Source organism: Protopterus annectens, chromosome 12.part0 (genome assembly GCF_019279795.1).
Source record: "Protopterus annectens isolate FY-2018-M chromosome 12.part0, PAN1.0, whole genome shotgun sequence".
NCBI classification, from domain to species: Eukaryota; Metazoa; Chordata; order Ceratodontiformes; family Protopteridae; genus Protopterus; species Protopterus annectens.
In genome coordinates this window covers 97346354-97370828 of record NC_056746.1, presented here as the reverse complement: position 1 = coordinate 97370828, position 24475 = coordinate 97346354, and the positions used below count along the sequence as shown (strand labels likewise).

General features: G+C 42.5%; 1 protein-coding gene across 1 annotated transcript in view; it reads right to left on the bottom strand.

Annotated features, from left to right (window-relative positions):
* TBL3 (transducin beta like 3) overlaps positions 1–24475 on the bottom strand; it is an 825158-nt gene that overhangs the window by 606805 nt on the left and 193878 nt on the right. The window contains exon 4 of the mRNA XM_044089118.1: positions 24213–24260. Within this exon, the coding sequence (XP_043945053.1) occupies positions 24213–24260 (48 nt within the window). The remainder of the gene's footprint in view (positions 1–24212; positions 24261–24475) is intronic.

The following is a 24475-nucleotide window of genomic DNA, read 5'->3' as shown; positions in this document are numbered from 1 at the left end:
TCTTATGTCTGCATTTACTGCATTTTTTAAACACTGATGGTTTATCTGCCATAATAATAACCAAGTACAGTACAACACCACTGTAAAGAAGGATCTATAATTAAATCAGCAAACACGCAAAACAGCAAACGTGGATTTATCGACCCTTTAAGAGCAAAACCTGACAACCCTGAAGACACGGAACAGCGATTTTTTTTCCCAGAGAAAAAAATTGCTGGGCCGTTTTCGGGACTTTGGCATTTCCTCCACAGTGGTGTGATCTCAGAGTTGGTATAAGTAGGGGTGTGTGGGGGGTGAGGCAAGCCCCCACATTATTTTGTGTTTTGAACTTTTTTTTTTGTGGAATAGCAATTTTGTTCCCTGGGGAAAAAAATCGCTGTTCCGTGTCTTCGAGCTTGTCAGATTTCGCTCTTTAAGGGTCGATAAATCAGCGTTCGCTATTTTAAGCATTCATTGATTTAATATAGTCCCGTAAAGAAAAATGTAAGCAGAAAAAGTCTTGCGAAAGGCACTACTACTAATTACATTTTTTTTTTTTTTTTAAATAGAATCAGAAAAAAAGATACAATAGAGGTACCAGCAATGATATTTAGAATATACAGGTTAGCGGTATGAGAAAAAGAGAATTACCAGCTATGGTAACTAGAAATGCTCGTAACGAATAAGAAAAACACCAAAACTATAGAAAAAAGGAAAGGTAGAAATACCTATAAACGGTAAGCAGAAAAAAAACAGAATTACCAGCGATGGTAATTCCGAAACTACCAGCGGTAAGTACAAAGCTAAAGGGAAGATAAAAAAAATAAAGGCTAGAAAACTATAAGACAGAAAAAAGAAAATGAATAACTTATCAAATTCTCACAAAAATACGCTTGAGAGTTGTAGACCATGTCCATTCACAATGGCATCTAATGAGATCTAGAGAATGAAAGGGACTGCTGCATTGCAGGTAAGGAAGGAGCTCAAGAGCTTGTAAGATCCATGAGCTGTGAAACAGCAGCTGAGTCAGTAAGAGGATCGGATCCAAACCTATAGGTTGAGGAATGAATGAAAACTGACAACATCAGATAATATTTTCAACATATTGTGATTACAATCAAAAATACATGATTAATACACTTGTATAGATAGTGGACAGAGTTAGGATTGCATACTTCAAACTGTAGGTGTGGTACAGTTGCAAAGTTTATTAGTTGCTAGGTGATATTTTAGGATAGATTTGAATTGCTTCAGTGAGGTTTGGAAGTTTATTCTATGTCTGGGAGATGGTGACAGAATATGGAGTCACTATAATAACTATTGGATTTAAGTTCTGAGGATCTTAGTTTTAATTTGGTACATGCCTTTGTATGAGATTTGACAGTGATGGTGTTTAAGTGGATGGTGAAGTATTTTGTGTGCTGCGAGTAGCTGGGAGAGGGTGATGTGTTGAAGAAGTTCAAGCCAGATGAAAGTACTGAGTACCACGCAGTGATGGGATTGGTTTGGAAGGCTGTGGGCAAATTTGTTGAGTTTGGTGTAGGTACTTTCTAGTTTGTGTTTTTTATATGAAACTTGGTAAAAAATCTAACTCATCATAGTCCCCAACTCTTGCCTTCCATGCCCAATGTCCTTATGTGATATGGAGTACTGGACAAAGAAGTCAGTTGGACTGTGCTTAATGGCTGTGGGAACCTGGTGTGTGTGTGTGTGTGTGTGTGTGTGTGTGTGTGTGTGTGTGTGTGTGTGTGTGGGGGGGGGGGGGGTAGTATGAAAAATGTCTAACTTCCATTATATATTCTTATCTCATTCTTTGTCATCATGTACCTCTGGATTTGTGGTCTATGTAATCTAGACAACTGCCCTTTCCCAACTTTCGCTTTCTGTCAATTAACTCCATTAATCCTGCTTTCCTTCATGGGCTTCCAACCCTCTACTGTATCAGCTCTGAATGGTTGTATTGTACTCCCTTGCCTACATAATTCTCATACCTTGTCACAGTCGATGTTTGTCCATAGAACTGCTGAGCTTCTTGGAATGCAACCTATCAGTCTTTAAATTAAGCTTGGTTTTAACATAGTTAGATATAGAAACTGGTGTGGTATATAAACCAGGATGGTTAATCTGATCAGTTTTGGGTTAAAAATTCTGCTATCACTAAGCAGCAGCAACCGACTTCTAAGGGAGCATGAACAGCTAACACTTAGAACTATATACCTCACAAAGAGAATCCATGGCCTCCAAGACCTGTCCTGTGCAGACAGGCTCAAATCACTATCACTCTACTTGGTATCGTACAGATTCCTCAGAGGTGATCTGTGTCTTGCCTACAAGTCAATCTTGGACCCTACTCTGCTAGAGATGCTCTATATCAGTAAGTCTAACTCCTTGTGCATTACCTGCTCAAAAGGCCTGAATCTAATATGTGGCATCAACAAAACCTACTGGAGAGACAGGTTTGTCACCTACAGGCTGCCCTGTCTCAGGAATAGACTTCCCATACATGTTAAACACAATAGCTCGCTGACCCTCTTCAAGCACAACCTTGATAAGTGGATGGGAAACCACAAATTTGTCCCAGGGGTTCTACCCCTGTGTTCCTCAATTATAGGGGCAACAGGAGTTCACTGAGGTTTCTTTTTGGGGAGAAACTCTGGGCTAGGCTTGTAAAGGCCGCAGGGCCATTAGCCTGGTAAACTCCTATGATAAGAGGCATAAAGCTGCAATCACTCATAATACCACACTAGCCACGTATACAATGCATGATGGGAAATGCAGTCTACTTCATGAACTTGTAACTACTGTGGGGGCAAGGCAACAAACAGAAAAATGTCTTCCACTTTGCTGTAGTGTCTCAGGCAAATCTCTGGGCCATGAAAGACATAATGACCTTTTCATAACAGACTGCAGGGCTCCCTGAGAGAGTGGGGACCCTATTGTGGCAAATTAGTGAAACTGCCTTAAGCCCGGCTCTGTCTTCACCTCTCCCACATCCTTAGTAGCATGTATATAGCTTTCCAGTTTACCTTCCCCACAATATTTATCGATATGCCCTCACTTTCAATACTTTAAGCATAAGACAGAAAACAAATTCCCTAAAAATAATATTTGTGTTTTTTTCAGTTATACTGTTTAATGATTCTTCAAATCCACTATCATAACAAAATGTTCATGCAACCAAAGTCACAAAACTTTCGTCATCTGGGGTATTGGCTTGACAGACCCAATGTTTCACAGGTGCCAACAAAGCTGTCTTGAACCTATCAATTACTACAATTTCTAACATAGCTTTCCTGCTATTAAACACTTCCAGGTCTAACTAAAACTTAGCTATGTGTTGCACCTTGAACATCTGGGCACTTACAGTTCACAATCTGGAAAATGATCATTCATGAAACTTATGGGTTTGGGTTTCTGAAATGATCCCAGCCCTTGCCAATAAACTCTTTCATATGTTATCAAATTCTCTACATTCTGCATTTGGGTTGGCCATACTAGCATGGAAATGTTTGCGCAAATTGTACCAGTTCCAGCCCTCCTGGCCAGCAATACTTTTGAAAGTCATAAGATAAGCACTTTAAAAGTCACCGGTCCTGCCACTGCACTCTCCCTTCCTTAATCATCCCTTACTTCTCACACCTTAATCTACTTTCTGCCCTTAACTCACTCTTCTCACTAGCTCTCTCTAATCTTCCTTGACTGCTCTTTCTACTGTCTTCTAAAATCTTTTAAGCAAACCGCCTCCGGAAAACATTCTATTGTAATTGTCTTGCCTTCTTACATTATGATAAAACTGGGGTTTTGTAACCACTTACCCCAAAAACTATATTCAGCTTAATGACATTTTTTTAATACATCTTGAAATAGTTATGCTATACTCCTGATTACTGACACTTTATAACATTGTATTGCAACTTAATGCCTTGTAATAATCCTGTAATATTGCTGTTTAATGCCAATTTATAATAAAAATTGTATAATATGTTGGAGCTTTTCACCCAGGGCCTCCACTGAAAAAGGGCTCTTCAGCTCAATCGGACAAACCTGGCCAACAAATGTAAAATAAATAATAAATTTGCCTCAATGTCATCACCATAGTTGTGTGGCTTGAAAGGTGGTGCAGACCTTGTCTGGGCAATGGACTTGGCTACCACTACCATCACCTCTACGGCGGTAGCAAACATTTGAAGCAGCTGCCTGATGGCATTCCTCCTTTGGCCCAGGACACCAATACTTCAGCAAACAGATACTCTGCTTGCTGTGCTGAAATAACACTCACTTAATACTCAGCAACACGTGGAATCAGAACTTCAATTAGTGTAGATAAAGAATGATAACAGTTCCTTCCAGATAGTGCCTTTCAAACAACAAATAAAAGCATCTGTGGCTACTGCCATACAGCATCAAGAGGGCCATGGTGAGTGGCACATAAATCAAGTTTTTGGCATTTGAGTTAGGTTTATGGTGCAAACTGTCTCTGGAGCAAAAGTAAAATTTTCTGTCACACTAATGAAAAGTCTCTCAACACTTGGACTGTTAAATGAACCAAATGTCTCCAGCTCACCACACCTTTTAAGGAAAGGCTATTCTGGATCCCCATGACCAGGGCTTTTGCTGGCAGCACAACAACTTCAGGTTAGCACTGTGTCCAGAATGTGGACTGCTTTGACCTCAGTACAAAACACCTCCAGACTCCCCTGGACTACTGAACACTGACATCTTATTAAGGTTCAGGATTTAAGCTCTCCTGGAGTACCTGGAGTTTCGGTTAATAATCCTACAGGGACAATTCCTGGTGGAGACATCAGGCTATGAGACAACACTTACATATGTACATATACATACATGCATGTGTGTGTGTATATATATATATATATGTGTGTGTGTGTACAAATGCATACATATAGGATTGTTTCATCAAACACTGAATGCTCAAAATAGCAAACAAAAATGAGCAATCTTTTTCAGACTGAACCACAAAAAAAAGGGGGGGGGGCAAGCCATCCTCTATTAATTATATGCACCAACTCTCAGATTACACAACTGAAAAAAGGCAAATTCTCAAAAAAACTCTGTTGCATGATTAACATGCAGAGCAATCGTCAGGCTAACAAAGAAAAAATAACATTCACTCTTACCTACTGCAACCACAACGCAACTATATTTATGGAGCACTCCATATAGTCGAACTATCAAACATTTGTAATGCCGGCAGAACTGACAGAAAACCACATGATCGATTTTGCCAGCATTGCTTCGTGGGTGGTCATAAAACAGTAGGGACTAGGGGTTTGCCCTTACCCTGCTGTCATGCAATCTTGGAGCTCAGAGTTGGTATACACACACACACAAAATATATATATATATATATATATATATATATATATATATATATATATATATATATATATATATATATATATATATATATATATATATACACACACACACACACACACACACACACACACACACACACACACACACACACACTTAGCAAATGTGTGATGGGGAGCTTGCCCCCTGCAAAAACATAAAAACATCAGTTGATTTTCTTTTCTTTCTTTTTTTGGTACTTTGACTTTGAACCCTTGGGATAGATGTTTTTATGTTTTTTGTTTGATGCTCGGGTACTTTGATATTTTAAAGTACAACAATATACATGGGTGACTAACGACTGGCAGCATTCAAATTGTCAAATGGAAAAAAGCTAGTGCAACTAACTGAAAATCAGCAGATCGTATGCGCTGGGCTTTTCTGTATGCAAGACTGAGGTACACTGGGGAATCAAGAAATATGCTCTTTCACCACTGTATTGTGATCTCAGAGTTCGTCTGTATAATTAGATAGTGGTGTGAGTGTGAGGGCTTGCCCTCCTGCAAAACATGTCTGTTTTTTTTTGTATTTTTCAATTGGCTGGTAATCAACCAGTTGTGTTCGATCCCTTGCCTCTCAATTTTGTGAGTTTTCAATATAAATATGGAAATCCCGGTATAAATCAAAATTGTGGATGGTCGATCCAATTTGGTCAGCAGTTGTGTGAGAATGACATTCCTTTTCCCAGGGATTGTGCAATCTTGGAAATAGTATATATAATTAACAGGGGGATGTGGGGATGCATGCGGGCTTGCCCCTCTATATAAAAAGCACTTTATTTTATTTGCATGCTCCAAAGATTAGCCTTGGAGTATGCACTGTATCATGTTGAAGTGTTTTTATCAAACTAATTGTGCTGACATAAAGCAATAGATACATGCGCACACACACACACACACATATATAAATTATATACATTGGTGTGTGTACGAATATGCAAAATATGCATATACACACACACATTATACACACACACATTATACACACTAGAAATTAGAAGACAGATGTAAAACAGGTGATACAACCTAAATTCCTCACTGTTTGGGAACAAATAGATAGTAAAAGAATGAGGCTGGGGTGGAAAGTAAATCAAACTGTGTAGATAACTTTCCACGAAACACTGTTGTGGTACTCCTTAGAACTGACACTTCACCACTAGGCATCCCATCCATTCAGTCTTCAAGAGCTAAGGCGCCTTCCTGTTCAGTATAGTCCACCCTGGATTACATGGAGCATGACAGTATAAAGGGGTACTATACCCACATTATCTTCAACTTTTTCTTCCCCCCAATTTTGCTACCTGTTTAAGGGCAGACAAAAGGCTAAATATGCAAATGGAGTGGTAAGCAGATCACTGGGAGTTAGGTGAACTCTAGTATCAGAGGTGGGATGCCAGACCCACTCCCATCCACTAAGGAAAATGGTGAACTAATCAAATAGCCCTGAAAAATGGGGAGAAGATACGACATAACCCATGGATGATGACGAGGCTACATGAGGTAAAATTACCCCCCTCCAGGAATGGGAACTAGTGTTTCAAATCACCTCTGTAGAGGGGCAGTGGGTGGGAAACAGCACTCAACCATGACCCATTTGAACATTTACTCTTGTGCCAAGCTACCAACACAACTGTACTACGTTGTTCAGTAGATCACCACTGCAGTATTAGTCACTTCTTGGATGACTCCCAGAGCCACAACTGTACTATGTTGTTCAGTAGATCACTACTGCAGTATTAGTCACTTCTTGGATGACTCCCAGAGCCATAACTCTACTACGTTGTTCAGTAGATCACTACTGCAGTATTAGTCACTTCTTGGATGACTCCCAGAGCCACAACTGTACTACAGTGTTCAGTAGATCACTACTGCAGTATTAGTCACTTCTTGGATGACTCCCAGAGCCATAACTGTACTACATTGTTCAGTAGATCACTACTGCAGTATTAGTCACTTCTTGGACGACTCCCAGAGCTTAAGCAAACTGGTTGCTGAAGATAACAAGGAGTGACTTTTACTGAGTATGCCCTGCAGGACTGCCTTAACAAAACACTCCCTGGCTGTGGACTGACAGTCTAGCTTGTAATGTTAAGCAAATATGTGGACAGATGAGCATGTGGCGGCTCTTAATGTGGAAGGCGAGTCTGCACTTTGCATTAACTTCCCAGTGGTTGACTATGCCTGTAAGGAGTTCCCTCTTGCAGCAGTAACAAAAACGTTTTCAGTGAGAAAGCCACTTTGGATACAGCCTGCTTAGGAGCAGTCTATCCCCTTTTTTTCCGACACAGAAATGAACAACTGGTTAGTCCATCTGAACTATAGATAAAACCTCAAAAGCCTGTGCACATCCAGAGGGTACAGGAAAAATGGGCTAATTCAGGGTAACTTCTGACACCATGTTAGTCCAAAGAATAACTTTATCCTTATGAAGTACCAGGATGGGTAGCACATGCTGACAAGGGCTTGAACCTCCGAGACCTTCATGGGTGAAGTATTACTATCAGCAAGGATATTTTTCATATCATGAACTGCAATGGTGTGTAGGCTGGTGGCTTGAAGGTGAGTGTCAGTCTTTCCAGGGCATAATTTACATCCCGGGAGTATTCTCCTCCGTAGCAACCTAAAATGAAGTATCCCTTAAAGAAACTACTTAACTGGAAGCCTGCTAGCTAGAGAAGTATCCAGGGGAAGACAAGCCAAGATGGTAGACAGACAAACTTTGGTAGAACAGTAAGACAGGCAAGGTTTCCAGAATTCACTGACGTCCTGAAGGACCTGGGGTCTGTCCTCTACCCTGGCACCATAAGGCAAACCTCTTCTGTTTACACACACATGATTTCCTGGTAGCAGATTTCCTTGCCTCTTATATGACAATAATCACTTCATGTGAGTATTAGTACCCGAAAGGCATTACAATTCTATCATCCACGCTGACAGCTGTAGAGGCCATAGGCTGGCATGTATGATTGAACCCCTGTACCGAGTCAGTAAGCCTAACCTGAGAAAAATGACTGCATCCTCGTAATTACCTGAGCAGGGGAAACAAGAAGTTATGTACTCACCATAATGCTTGATGTATCTAGTCCATCACACCTCACATTCTTACCCATGGGTTTGGAGCCGAACCTCGGCTCCGACTCGGCCATACTCTAGCTCGAAGTCTTTCAATTGGCTTGGCTAAGAGGTATCCCATACTGTACTGCTCCCTTTCCCCAGATCTTGTTTGCTGCAAGCTCAATCACACAATCACTCCCCTTCATCCACATGACACAAAGTAGGAATAAACATTCCAATAATGAAAGGAGTACTGAAACCAGAACTAACCTTTAGGTCCTCCAGGTTGGGGGATGGAGAGGGGGTTAGTAAGAATGTGAGGCGAGATGGACTACATACATCGAACGTTATGGTGAGTACATAACTTCTTGATGTTATGTAGTCCAATCTCACCTACATTCTTACCCATGGGACAGCGTCCCCAGCACCTGAACCCTGGGAGGCTCAGTGGAAAATACTCCTGAGCACTGTGGAACCAAAGGAAGATCTGCCTCTGGATACCAAATCCAATTTGTAGTGACTAATAAAGGTGTGAGGAGATGCCCATGTAGCTGCAGCACAAATATCATCCATAGACATCCTGGCCTGAAATGCCGTAGAGGTAGACATAGATCGGGTAGAATGAGCCTTCACTCTAAATGGTAAATCCTTACCACCTGAGGCATAAATGAAGGAAATACAACCAGAGATCCATCTAGACAAAGTTACTTTGGAAACGGGAGACCCAATTTTGTTTTCTGAAAATGAGACAAACAGCTGGTCTGATTTTCTAAGATCCTTCATTCTATGTAAATAAAAACGCAACTGCCTGTGACCATCCAACTGGTGAAATTTGAATTATGCCCTATTAGAGAACTCTGGAAAAAAATACGGGCAGTTCAATGGATTGGTTGAGATTACTAACCAAAGCCACATTTGGCATAAAGGAAGGGTTTGGTTTGAGGGAAACCCTGTCCCTGTGAAAAATCACGTAAGGCGGTCTTATTGACAAGGCTTGGAGCTCCGAGACGCATCTGACTGAAGAGATGGCTACCAATAAGATAGTTTTCCAAGTCAAATATTTCACGTCACAAGTAGCTACAGGCTCAAAGGGGGAAGTGGTGAGGCATTGTAGCACAAAATTTAGATCCCAAGGCATAACCGGTTCAAAGACTGGAGGGCAAAGCAGCACAGTGCCCTTCAAAAATGCCTTACAAAGTCTATGTGCCATTAAAAAGGGTTCATTGGCAACGTGAAAAGTGAAAATAGCTGCCAACTGGACCTTTATGGCAGTGGCTGCTGAACCTTGATTGAAAAGCATGGAAAGAAATTCCAGAACTGAAGAGATCGGGGCTGTTTAAGGATCAATTTGCCTTTCATGAGCCCATATGGAGAATCTTTTCCATTTACTGGAATAAATCTTTCTGGTCGAAGGCTTATGGGAAGAAGATAGAATATGAACCACTTCCGGAGAAAAACGATGAAACCTGATCAGTGATTGAAGTTGAGTAGCCAGGCTGTCAACCGGAGGGTTTGAAGAGAGGGATGGAACTGCCTTGACATATGAGTCAGTAGGTCTGGTTGTGGGTCTAGAATCCAGAGTGCGTCCATAAGATAGGGATGGAGAAAGGGGAACCAAATTTGACGAGGCGAGTGTGGAGCAATCAGAATCATTTTGCTTTCCAAGGATTGTGCTTTCTGAATAACCTTTGTCAGCAGAGGAACAGGAGGGAAGGCATACAGTAGACCGGGTGGCCAATCGTGGACCAGAGCATCCCTGGCTGACTCTCTGAGGGGGAATAAGGGTGAAGTAGCTGCTGCACTTGGTATTGAGGGGGACTGGAAAATAGGTCACAGCAAGGCTGACTCCATCTGCGGAAAATCTGCTCCGCAACTTGACTGTTCAGGGACCACTGGTGAGGCATAAGAATAGCTCTGCTCAACCTGTCGGCGATCACGTTGGACATCCCCGGAATGTGCGTAGCTACAAGAAAACATTGGGAAGACACTGCCCACTGCCACACTCGCATGGCCTCTCTGCAAAGGGGGATAAGATCTGGTTCCACCTTGTTTGTTCAGATACCATACCACCGACATATTGTCTGAGTGGATCGCAATAGTCCTGAGAGGAAGAAAGCTCTGAAGTGCTTGCAAGGCTAGTAGCACTGCTCTCATCTCCAAGATATTGATAAGCAGATGTATCTCGTGTTCTTGCCACATGCCTTGGACTGTCCTGCTGAGATAATGCCCCCCCACCCCATCTGGGAGGCATCCGTGGTCACTGTGGCAACAGGAGGGGATGGAAAGTACAGTTGTGTACCTACCATAAATGTAGATGTTCGAGTGTATTCACTGTTGCAGTCATTACTCTTAATGACTGGACCTAGACTTTGGAATTCTGGCCGACTGCAGGTAGCCTGCCAGCAGGATAACCCCAAGAGTAATGACTGCAGCAGTGAAACACGATGAACATCGAAGGGTTTCCCCACATTGAGGTTGCTGGTATGAAGCCACCAGCGTAGATCCTGCTTGCACCTGTCTGTGATCATTATGAGATAAGAAAGCGGCATATTCTGTAGAGACCACTGGGCGAAGTGCATCCACTGAAGGAGCCTCATAAGAGGGACCAGCAAAATTGTTGAGGCCATCGTCCCTAACAATTTCAGAACTGTTTTTGCCTCCAATTTCTTTAAAGGGAGCAATGCGTTTACCTATTGTTGCAAACCTGGAATCCTTTCTTGAGGTAAAAACTCCCTCATGCACACGGTGTCTAACTCGATACATTGTGAGGGCAACAAGGCAGACTTTTCCCAGTTTAGAGTGACACCCAATTGTTGACACAGATTGATTGTGGCATCTCTGGTCTGTAGTAGTAGATGCCTGGTGGTGGCAGAGAGGAGCCAGTCGTCCAGGTATGGAAACACTTGGAATCCCTGACATCTCAAGTGAGCTGTCACCACTGCCATACACTTGGTGAACACCCTGGGGGCTGTGGTGAGACCAAAGGGCAGGGTTTGAAATTAAAAATGACTGGCTCCCAGCCGGAAGCGTAGGTGGATTCTGGATGTCCTGTCCCTTTTTATATGATAGTAAGCATCCTTGAAGTCAATGGAGCACATCCACACTTCTTTTCCCAACAATGAGAGAATAGATTGCAATGTGACCATTCAGAACTTGGACTTCTTCACATGGAGGTTTAAGCGACTAAGATTCAAGATGGGTCTCAGGTCCCCTGTTCTTTTCGGCACCAAAAATAATCTGGAGTAAGTCCCTAATCCAAGCTGGTCTGAGGGGACATGCTGGATGGCTCCTTTTTCTAGCAGCTTTTGAATTTCTGAAGTTGCAGAATTCCTTTGATTGGGTGGAACATCTGGAATTCTTTTGACTGGCGGTGGGGAGAAGAGAATGGAATGTGATATCCTCTGGAAATAATTGTTAATACCCACTGGTCCTGAGTGATGTGCTGCCAGGCTTCTGGGTATAGTGAGATGCGACCCCCGACTGACTCCGGAGAAGCACAGTTGGGCCTCCCATCAGGAGCGCTGGTAGGAAGGACCACGAAAGGAGTTGCGGTCTCCCTGGTTACACGGGCCTCCTCTGCCATTAGGGTGGCGTCTACCTGAGTTGCCACCCCCTCCCCTGCTCCTGGAGGGGGATTCACTTTGTGTGTCAGGGAAAAATCTCTGCACATTTTCCCACCCTTCTGGCTCTTGGGATAAGGTCTAGAAGACATGGAAAAACGTACTACCACGGCAGACAGAGTTTTACCCTCTTGCTCGCACCTAGTGAGAGTGTCTTTCACCTTGGTTCCAAAAAAGGAGGAACCATCAAAAGGGGAGTTGGTGAATGTAGACTTAAAGGCCTCCACAAAATTACAAAGGTGCACCCAGGAGTGTCTCCTGAGAGAGACTCTGGAACTCGCTGCCCTACTCGCTCCTTCAGCTGTGTAGGAGATCAGACTCATGGAGGAGTTAGTTATAGAATTTAAGGTAGACATCTGAACATTGACTTTCTGAGCCACTGCGTCAGATATGTTACCTTGCAGAGTACCTCCAAGCTCTTTGAGGAGATCTCCTTGGAGCCTTGTAAAATGTGGTAAGTAATTCAGCAACCACAGAGTAAAGGCCGCTGAAGAAAACATACGCTTCCCATAACAGTCCATGGTCCTAAACTCCTTGTTAGGGGGATGGATGGTAGATAAAGTCTCAGCCAGTTCCTTCTTGGTGGCAACTGCCACCACCATGGCATCTACTGAGATGCCTTTCATAAGAAAGTCTTTGTCAGCAGGGGCGGAAAGAAATTTGTTGCGTCTCTTGGGGACTGGTTCCACAGTGTCAGGGGTTTCCCACACCCTACGACAAACAAGATCCAGGAGATCGTCGAAGGGTGGAGAGACCCAAGAGGCAGAAGGCGGAGCCCCAAAGGCCTTCAGGAACACAAACTCCTCTTCAGAGGGGGGTTTTGAGGGCCAGTCGCCTCTGTTTCAAGATCTCTAGGATATCAGAAAAGGAGATATCCTGAGAGGACGACTTGGGGGACCCCTCTGATTTCTCAAGGTCAGTGTCTGATGTGAGAGACTATTCCTGGGAGTCTAAGTACTTCCTCTTGCACGTTCTTTTTCTGGAGGGCTCCTCAGGCACAAGCTCTGGTGAGCCCTCAGAAAATGGGGGACCACTCATGGGTGTCTCCTGAGGCCTTGGGTCTCTGCTGTCCAAAGACAGAGGGCGATCAGAGATGGTTACCGGAGGTGGAGGGGGAAGAGAGCGTCAGAACTGTACGATGCAGCTGAGGATCTGGAGAGCATGCTCTGCATGACCTTGAAAGCTGGTCCCCTCAGCTCCAAAGATCGACTAACCGTGGAATCTCTCGGAGCAGAGGGGACAAGGTCCAAAGCAAGAGTCTGGCTCACTCGAGCCGAAGCACCGAGTGGGAGGCTGGGAGCTGAAGAGCGTCCCGAGGCCTCCACTTCGGGTCCGACCGAGGAACCATGAGTCCTGGACCCCGTGGACGGAGCCAATGGGGTTGGAGCTGAGATCGAAGCCAATAAGCCAGGATGGGCCATCGGAGCCGACCTAGAAGCATCATACAGCACTGACCGCTCTGGCTCCGAAGGCTGGGATTTGCTCGGAGGATCTATCGACGATGGATGGGTGACTGGCTCCGGAGCTGACTGGGCTGGAGCCGAAAGCAATTTAGCCAGCACCGGTGATTGGAGCAGTCTCTGCACCACTCTATCCACATCTACATCAGAGTGTGTCCTGGAGGACCTAGAGGACAAGGTGGGAGATCTAGACCTCCTCTCAGAAGGAGACCTGCGAGGAGGAGAAACCGGTTCCGAGCTAGCATCTCCGTCACCGGCTCCGAAAAACTGGGATCTGATGTAGGTCCTGTAGCTTCAGAAACTTCCATCGGCACCAAAGACAGTGGACCCAAGGATGCCACAGTAGACTTGGTAACTTTCTCCGGAGGCTCCGATAGTACAGACGGAGCTGGAGAACGTTTCTTTGCTTTAGATGTTTTGGTGGGAGAGGACAGCACTAGAAGACCTCTCCAAATCTTCCTCAAAGGAGGGTTTCAGTAGAACCTTCAGTATCAGCTTGTTTTTCTGTTCTTGAAGAACATGAGGGCTGAACACATGACAAAAAGCACAAGACTTCTGAAGGTGCATAGCACCCAAACACATACTGAATGCCCATCGGTAAAAGACATCTTGTACCCACATTTACTACACGTCTTGAAGCCCGAAGGCTTATGTTCTTTAGTATCTTTAGGCAAAGTAGGCAGGATACTAAATACGACACCACAGACTAACCAGCAAAAGGCACGGAAACAATAACTAAAACTACAGGCAACACACCAGGACCTCTAATTCAACCGGTCCTGAAGGACAAACAACACTAAGAAGGAGTAAAACGGTCCTAGCCCGGAGGGGATAGATACCTAAGCACAAGTCAAACACAGAAGGGAAACTGACAACCAAGGAAGGACTAGGTCCTCTAACTGAAACAGGCCTAGCCCATAGGGAGACAGCTGACGGGATAGCAGAAAAGTAGATAAAGAAACAGAAGGAGCGCAAAACTGCTTAACAGTCACAACACACATGCAGACACAGCTATGAAAATAGCAAAACATTTGTCAATTAAAACATAAAAGTTATACTTAGCCACAGCAAAGAGTGAGACCACGTCTGAGCTTTGCGAGTGGCAAACGAGATCTGGGGAAAGGGAGGAGTGCAGTATGGGATACCTCTTAGCCCAGCCAATTGAAAGACTTCGAGCTAGACTATGACCGAGTCGGAGCCGAGGTTTGGCTCCGAACCCATGGGTAAGTATGTAGGCGAGATTGAACTACATAACATCCAGGAGTTATTTAAAATCAATCTAGTTCTGTCCTTCACCTTCAGATTTACAATGGGAATCAACAGGAAGGAAGGGAAGGCATATGCACAAACATCTCTGTCCACGTTATGGAAATAGTGTCGACTGTGTCTCACTCTGCAATCTGGGTGGCTCAGAAACCTATCTTTGCAGTCATATGCCAAGGACTGTGATAGAAGTCTCTAATTGGTTCATAACAGATTGTAGCAACAAGCTGTATAGAAAAAGTACAAAAAAATTAAAAAGGGAGGGGCGGTATATATAATAATGTTGTTCGTTTCTTCTTTTGGTTGCATGGAAAATATTACGATAACAATTGAATTAAATTTTTCAGTTAATTTACTTACTTCACAGAGAAGTTGATTGTACTGAATGGCTCTTTTCAGCCTATTCCAATTCCAATAAGTAGAAATAAAACATGAGTAAGTAACATGCTTTATATAATGAGTTCATACACTGCAACAGAAAAGTAATTCAAACACTTTATATGAATTATGGTAGCTTCCTACTCCACCTTTCAAAATGACTGGATTCTCAAGAATTTGGGAACAGATGAAACAGCACAGAAACAGGCAGATACAATTCTAATTGTCTGGGACCTACCCAGACGATAACAGTTGCAGGTTTCCCTGAGCTCAGAAAACCTGAATGTGTGAAGAGAGATACTAATAATGCCTTGTAGAGGAATACTAATAAATGTACATGTTCCAAAGAACTCAGGTTGCTCCCAGTTAAAATATGCCTATTCCACTGATCAACCTCTTGCAGTTGTACACTTAAAAGAACTCAAAGGAAAATGACAGAAACCAGCCCATTATACTAGGTAATGGATTTTTGGTATGCTTGAGAAAAGGGGTCAAATGTCTAGCTAAAACTGAGTTTTTAGACAAAGCGCCTGATATACCCACTTTGTGAAAACAGTTTCTGGTTGCTGATCTCCAGCGAGTATTAGGTGAATGATGTTTTCTTGCTATTAGATTATTTGTCACAAACCATGACTCTGAGTAATGGTACAATGATGCCTGCTTTTAAACAATTTAATAAGTCTTTGCACTTCTGGTTAATTACTGTGGTTCTTTAACAGGGCTGATAAGAAGGAATATACAACTTTTGCAAGCTTGCTTTCCTTATATATTAGCTTGGTGCATTTCATCTGTCAAAAAATGGATGGCTTACTTCGAATTCTTTTAATTCTTTTAGAAAAACACTTTCCCAGCACTGGATGCAAAATGCTTAAAAACTGCTGTAATGTACCATTTGTACAATAACTGTGGACCAGTTGTGCCCTGCTAATTCAAACCATGACTCTTTTCACAGTGTTTAACACTGCATATAATAATAATTATTATAACAATAACAACAACAACACAATCCTGTGTAATTTGGAGAAAAGCACCAATACCATGCACTGGTGATGAAGAAAGAACTCTCATAATCCATAAGTGAACCTAACTCTCTCGGGTACATTTAGAATACAGTCAATAACGCACGGTTTCCCAGACTGAGCATAGGGTCTTGTGAATTGATGTACCAGCTCATTCAAAGCAAACAGTCTTTTTACAAAGGGACCTTTTCAGTGATGTCAAAATGAAGACTCAACTCTTACAAAAGAATGGCACTGATTGGTTTTATTTCGGTAGAGCTGCTGAAGGTTGAACAGTACCCTTGATACAGCTGTATGGGAAGCATAAAAAATAGGCCATTTCTTATCCTAAATCTACCCCTTTCAAGCGATCATGTCAGTTATGTTCAGAGTTAACAGTGATGGTAGAGATTTCAATAATATGACATCAGAAACGCATTGAAGAGGAACTTCTTTTCCTCTGGTTTCACATTTCTGGCTCTGATGGTTACAAAAGTCTTGTGTTCTGTTATTAGGAATGCTACTGCACCTTAAACTAGAATGCAAACAAATGCAAGTAGGTCACCTGTGGTGAAGTGGTGCTCTTGTTAGGCTCTCCAAACCTGTACTAGGAGCTTGTCCTGGTCAGGACCAACAAAAAGCAGAGAAAGGTAAGTCTTTAAGGTTCTACGATCCTTGGTGGCACCAACTGTAGTACATGACTGTAATCCAACTGACCTATAAGTTATACTTCTAGCTTCAACTTAAATGCTATGGCATTCTCAACCACTGTTAGTAAAGAAAAATAACAAAAAAAATAGACATTCATTGAGATCCCTCTCTGTAGGTTTAAATCGCTCAGCTTATTCCTTCATGAGCGCTTTCGTCGTAAAAACACATCATCAATATTTTTATGAGGAAAGAGCTCATAAATAAACCAAGTCATTTAAACCTACAGAAGTGAATGTTTATTTTTGTTACTTTTTTTACTTGACCAATAGTGGTCCAGAACACCTTAGCATTTAAACCTACAGAAGGACCTCAGTGAATACTTTTTACTTTTTTACTTGACCAATAGTGGTCCAGAACACCTTAGCATTTAAACCTACAGAAGGACCTCAGTGAATACTTTTTACTTTTTTACTTGACCAATAGTGGTCCAGAACACCTTAGCATTTAAGTTGAAGCTAGAAGTATAGCTTACAGGCCACTTTTGGTACCAGCCAGGATCACAGAACCTTAAAGGCTCGCCTTTCTCTACTACTTAAATCAGAATGCAATGACAGCTGCTATATTCATTAATCTGAATCCGGGTTTAAGGTTGAGGAATTTATTACTAATGCAACCAGCATTCAGGATTGCTCCAAAAATGCCATGCTTAAACTCGCCATTCAGCAAAAAAATAAATATCGGTAAGAATAAAGACAGAACGCATGTAGGATTGCTTTCCAGTGTTTTACTTGAAGGTGCAAGAGGAAATTATATTAAAAAGTGTTCATCCAAAACAGCAGTTAGTCTTATAGATCGGTGGGTGCATGTGTCCCTTCTCTAAAAGCAGCAATTTCTGATGAATAAATTTCATACCTCTGAAATGTACAGATTTTTGCAGAATGTCTAGAGTTTTGCCTCATCTTTTTGGTCTGTTCGTTATAAAAATTGGGTTTTTGACAAATTACCGGGATGATCCAAGGATTAAAGTCACTATACAATGGCATGCATTTAAATTTCAGACTTCATATCCTTCACAAAAAGCATTCTAACACAAATTATGTTATTATAGCTACTTTCTAAGTTTATAAGAGCAATATTTAAAATGAGTCCCTGTTTTGTGGCCTTTGTCCACCATGGGTCTATATTAGATTAACGAAAGTTCATCTTAGCGAACGCTCACATGAGCAAAAATTGCGGAACTCGAAACCGCAATTGTGAGATCGAGGTACAGTGAAGATGAGAATATTTGCCCTTTCCACACTGTAGTGCGATCTCAGAGTTGGAATATATATTTAGCGGAGGTATGGGGGGCACAGCCCCCCACAATCGCAGTTTCGAGTTCCTGGATTTTCGCTCATGTGAGCATTTGCGAAGATGAACTTTCGTTCATCTAATATAGACCCGTCCCCCATTATGTTTTGCCTAGGTTTCTTGTACTAAGAGGTTGAGAGGTATGATAAGTACCCATATGTCAACTACAGAAAGAACTAATTGTTAAAAATAGTAGATTCTGCAGGGACTTGGCCATGATATCCTAAAGGAGCATCACCTCCCAATTTCATACAGTTCATAGGTTCATATCAGCCCAAGGGCCTAAGTAAACCTAAACAACAAGGTTTCCTGGCTTACGCCACCCAAGAAAGTTATTTTCCAGTGCCACTGTTGAGCAGAGCCACAGAAGTGATCCCCGGGGTGTATTTCCTATTTACCATCCACTCAAGATGTTTCTTGAAGAGTGCTAATGAGGAACTTTGCTCGACATACATGGGTAGCTTGTTCCAGAGTATGGGAAGTCTCTGGGACAGGAATCTATCCCTCCAGCATGTCCTGTTTATTGTGGTGACAAGGTTTAGGTCCCTAGAGCATGTAGCTCGGAGGGATTGGGATTTCTTTAGGTGTAGCATGTCCAACAGCTCTGGGTTTGACATAGCTTTATATTTTAGGCAGAGATCACCTCGGAGTAGGTGATATGCTACAGAGTAAAGCTGGAGTTTTTTGAGATGGTCAGTGTAGGGCATCTGTTTGAGGCCAGTAATCCTCTTTGTGAGGTACTTCTGTGGCCTTTCCAGCTGCTGATGTCTTGTGAGGTATATTCCAAAAGGGGCGTTGCACTCTATAATGGGTCTAATGAGTGTCGAGTAGTGGGGAACAATAACCTCTTTTTTCCTGGATAACAACCCTTTTGTGATAAGGTGTGCCACGTAGAAGGATTTCCTGACTACGGTGGCGATGTGATCGTCAAAGGAGAGTCTACTGTCCACCTGGATCCCATGGTGTCTCATCACACATTCGGCATTAAGTAGACTGCGGCCTATGTGGTAGTTCATGGGTACAGAGTTTTAACCAAAGGGGATGACAATGCACTTTTTGGCATTGAGCTTGTGGCCATGGCTCTGACACCAGGCATCTGTCTCAGTGAGGCCCTTCTGTAAGATGTCCACATCATTTGGGAACTCAACTATGGCTCCTAGTTTGCAGTCATCAGCAAATTTCGTTAGCCAAAGGCCTTCTGTGTTAGCCTGTACTTCAGAGAAGTAGATACCAAACAGGAGAGGTCCCAAGACTGAACCCTGTGGTACTCCACTTGTCACTGGTCTGAAGTCGGATTTGGAGTCTGCAACTTTTACAGTGTGGGTTCTGTCAGTGAGCCATTTGGCAACCCATCTCTGCTCAGCACAAATATGCACATGACATCATAAAAATTTCAGGCGTGAAATACATACATAGGTAATACTGCATTTCTAGACAGTCAACAAGCATTATTTCATTCATTAACAGATTATAATACAATAGTCAGGAATTCTCTTGCAGTGCATGCTTGTATTTGATACGTAACCATTAAGTAATAAATCACAAATATCTACTTAAAATTACTTTGTGCAGACTGAGCATAAAAACACTACCCAAACATTTAAAAATGAAGGAATGAAATCCACTGTAATGATGGTTAACAAACCAACAGCAGAATCTCAATTTGTTTTGTCTTTTAAATGTCACAGGATAAGTTTGACAGTAGCTAGCATGCAGGAGAGCCCAAAAGTCCAGAACAAAATTTCCAAAGCTTTCCGTGGCTATGACACCAATGATTTGAGTGAGTGTTCTAGGGATACCACCAAATGAATGAAGTTATTCAAAGAAGGCAAGGTCAATGTAAAAAAATGTTCACCCAAGCTTTGGTACTCTTTAAGCACCTGCCACTTCTTCTTCTTTCGGCTGTTCCCGTTAGGGGTCGCCAGAGCGGATCACCTGTTTCCATTTCTTCCTGTCCTCTGCATCTTGCTCTGTCACACCAACCACCTGCATGTCCTCTCTCACCACATCCATAAACCTTATTTTAGGCCTTCCTCTTTTCCTGTTACCTGGTAGCTTCATCCTTAGCATCTTTTTCCCAATATACTCAGCATCCCTCCTCAGCACATGTCCAAACCAACGTAATCTTGCCTCTCTGGCTTTGTCTCCAAACCTTCCAACCTGGGCTAACTCTCTAATATACTGATTCATAATCCTGTCCATCCTAGTCACACCCAGTGCAAATCTTAACATCTTTAACTCTGCCACATCCAGCTCTGACTCCTGCCTTTTTGTCAATGCCACTGTCTCCAACCCATATAACATAGCTGGTCTCACTACCCTCTTGTAGACCTTCCCTTTCACTCTTACAGGTACCCGTCTGTCACAAATCACTCCTGACACTCTTCTCCACCCACTCCATCCTGCCTGTACTCTCTTCTTCACCTCTCTTCCACACTCACCGTTACTCTGAGCTACTGACCCCAAGTATTTAAACTCATCCACCTTCGCCACACCTCTACTCCTTACATCCTCACAATTCTTCTATCCTCCTTCTCATTCACACACATATTCTCTCTTAATCCTGCTGACCTTCATTCCTCTTCTCTCTAGAGCATATCTCCATCTCTCCAGGGTCTTCTCCACCTGTTCCCTACTCTCACTACAGATCACAATGTCATCTGCAAACATCATAGTCCATGGAGACTCCTGTCTGATCTCGTCTGTCAACCTGTCCATCACCATTGCAAATAAGAAAGGGCTCAGAGCTGATCCTTGATGTAACCCCACCTCCACCTTAAATGCATCCATCACTCCCACCGCAGACCTCACCGCTGTCACACTACCCTCGTACATATCCTGCACCACTCTTACATATTTCTCTGACACTCCTGACTTCCTTATACAAACCACAAAACTCCTCTCTAGGCACCTTGTCATATGCTTTCTCGAAGTCTACAAAAACACAATGCAACTCCTTCTGACATTCTCTGTACTTCTCCATCAACACTCTCAGAGCAAACATCGCATCTGTAGTGCTCTTTCCCGGCATGTAACCATACTGCTGATCACTAATCATCACGTCCCTTCTTAACCTAGCTTCCACTACTCTTTCCCATAACTTCATGCTGTGACTGATCAATTTAATCCCTCTGTAGTTACTACAGCTCTGCACATCACCCTTATTCTTAAAAATCGGTACCAAAACACTTTTTCTCCATTCCTCAGGCATCCTCTCACTTTCCAAGATTTCATTAAACAATCTGGTTAAAAACTCCACTGCCATTTCACCTAAACACCTCCATGCTTCCACAGGCATGTCATCTGGGCCAACAGCCTTTCCATTCTTCATCCTCTTCATAGCTATCCTTACTTCCTCCTTGCTAATCCACTGCACTTCATGATTCACTATCCCCACATCATCCAACCTTCTCTCCCTCTCATTCTCTTCATTCATCAACCCCTCAAAGTACTCTTTCCATCTGCTCAACAAACTCTCCTCACTTGTGAGTATGTTTCCCTCATTATCTTTTATCACCTTTACCTGCTGCACATCTTTACTAGCTTGGTCCCTCTGACTAGCCAATCAGTACAGGTCCTTTTCTCCCTCCTTAGTGTCCAACCTTTCATACAACTCTTCATATGCCTTATCCTTAGCCTTCGCCACCTCTCTCTTTGCCATGCACCTCATCCCCTTATACTCCTGTCTACTTTCTTCATCTCTCTGACAATCCCACTTCTTTGCCGACCTCTTTGCCTGTATACTCTTCTGTACTTCCTGATTCCACCACCATGTCTCCTTGTCGTCCTTCCTCTGTCCTAATGTGATACCAAGCACCTTTCTAGCCGTCTCCCTTACTAGCTCTGCTGTAGTTACCCAGTTATTTGGTAACTCTTCACTGCCACCCAGTGCCTGTCTTAACTCATCCCTGGATTCCACCTCACAATTACCCTTTTTCAATTTCCACCATTTGATCTTTGGTGCTGCCCTCATACTCCCTTCTTGATCACCAACGTCATCCTACAAACCACCATCCTATGCTGCCTAACTACACTTTCTCCGGTAACCACTTTACAGTCTCCAATCTCCTTCAAACTGGCCCTCCTACGTAAGATATAATCCACCTGTGTGCATCTTCCTCCACTCTTGTATGTCACCCTATGCTCCTCTCTCTTGTTAAAATACGTATTCACCACAGCCATGTCCATCCTTTTCGCAAAATCCACTACCATCTGACCTTCTGCATTCCTTTAACACCATACCTACCCATCACTTCCTCATCCCCTCTGTTCCCTTCACCAACATGCCCATTGAAATCTGCTCCAATCACCACTCTCTCACCCTTGGGTACAGTCATCACCACTTCATCCAATTCACTTCAAAATTTTTCTTTCTCATCCATTGCACACCCAACTTGTGGAGCATATGCACTAACAACATTCATCATTATACCATCAATTTCCAGCTTCATAAACATCACTCTATCCGACACTCTTTTCACCTCCAAAACACACTCTTCGCATACTGCTCCTTTAGAATAACTCCTACACTATTTCTCCTCCCATCCACACCATGATAAAACAATGTGAACACACCTCCGATACACCTAGCCTTATTCCCCTTCCATCTGGTCTCTTGCACACACAATTTACCAACCTTCCTTCTGTCCATCATATGAGCTAGCTCTCTCCCTATACCAGTCATACTGCCAACATTCAAAGTTCCGACCCTCACTACCGCAGTCCTAGCCTTTCTCCTCTTCCTGCCTTCAGCCATGCCTTCCACCTCTTCTCCTCCTTTGGCCAACAGTAGCACAATTTCCGCCAGCACCCTGTTGGCTAACAGTACTGGTGGCGGTTGTTGTTAACCCGGGCCTCTACTGATCTGGTATGGAAATATTTACTGGTGACTGCATGAAATGATTTGGCGAATTTTACACCGGATGCCCTTCCTGATGCAATCCTCCCCATTTATCCGGGCTTGGGACTGAGACAAAGAAATGCACTGGCTTGTGCATCCCCAGTGGCTGGGTTTCTTTAAGCACCTGCCACTAATAACCTCAAACCCTCCAACTGATTGCAGATTAAACTGCCATGATGGACTCTTGCTGGATGACAAATGCTCTTGATTTAATGACCAGTGGTATGGGGGGCTAAGAAGGCCAAAACACTCTTAAGAAATGTGACTTACACAAAACATGGACTCAAAAGTTACAGCTGTTTAGAAGAAGAAGAAAAAGCTTTAACACTGATTTCATGCGCTCTATAAAATGCTGCGATAATGAAGAACCTAAGCAAAGCATATGAAATAACACTTTATGACATGGTCCTGTTCACTCGTAGTTAGTGTACCTTTCCTTCTGTAAACAGAAACCAAATAACTGCAATGCAAACACCAAGGGCGTGACTGCCTCTTCAATCATATATACAGTAATACATGTATACCAAACTGAAAAGCACAAGTCTTGTAATGAGAGTGTCAAAGGAAGTCCAAATTAACAGCGAAACACTTCAAGGAAAATCGCTGGAGTGACCACAAACTCAGGAAACTCATCTTTCATTGCCAAGATTTTTTTCTAATTAAGTCCTGACATATGTGCTAAGCAAGTCCAAGTTCTAGCAGTTCCTTGAAGGACTGTTTGTTAATAATACACATTTTATATATTAATACACACACACACACACACACACACGTGTAATTTAACAGCCAGATAATGTATAATATTCCGCAAAAAAGTTCTGTACTTTGTGGGCATAAATATATCTTTCTGCCTCAAACGTATGCATGTCTAATTATTTTTTTTTAACAAGAGCTTTCCAATTAAGAATGACCCTGACAACTTAACATGCTCAGCTGTAAGTTTTACAGCACTACATTAATGCTTGTTGATCCATTAACAACACAAATGAATGTGACTTGTGTCGACAGAGCAGCAAGGATTCGCTACTATGAATATATATTCATGTCAGCAAGATTACAGCTTTTTATTAATTGGAACAATAGATCTGAATCAATTATCACAATGAAAATGATTAAATGTCTAACTACCTACAGTCAATATGAAAAAGCTAGTGCATAGCAACAGGTGCCTAGGAGGGACATACCTCATCATCTGGGCTGACAGCAAATGATGTTATGTCTTCCTGGTCGTCCTATGGAAAAAAATAAATACTCAGATTATAGCTGAGCAGCTAGTTGCAAGCCTGTACTCAAAAGTTGCCAAAAACAAACATTACATATTCAATCTTAGTTTAAAACAAAGCAATATACACACAAACTATCACCCACACCAACATTCAAACTGTTATTTTATCCAAATTAATCTTTTAGCACTGTTAAAAAAAAAAAAGTAGGAGAAGCTCCATGT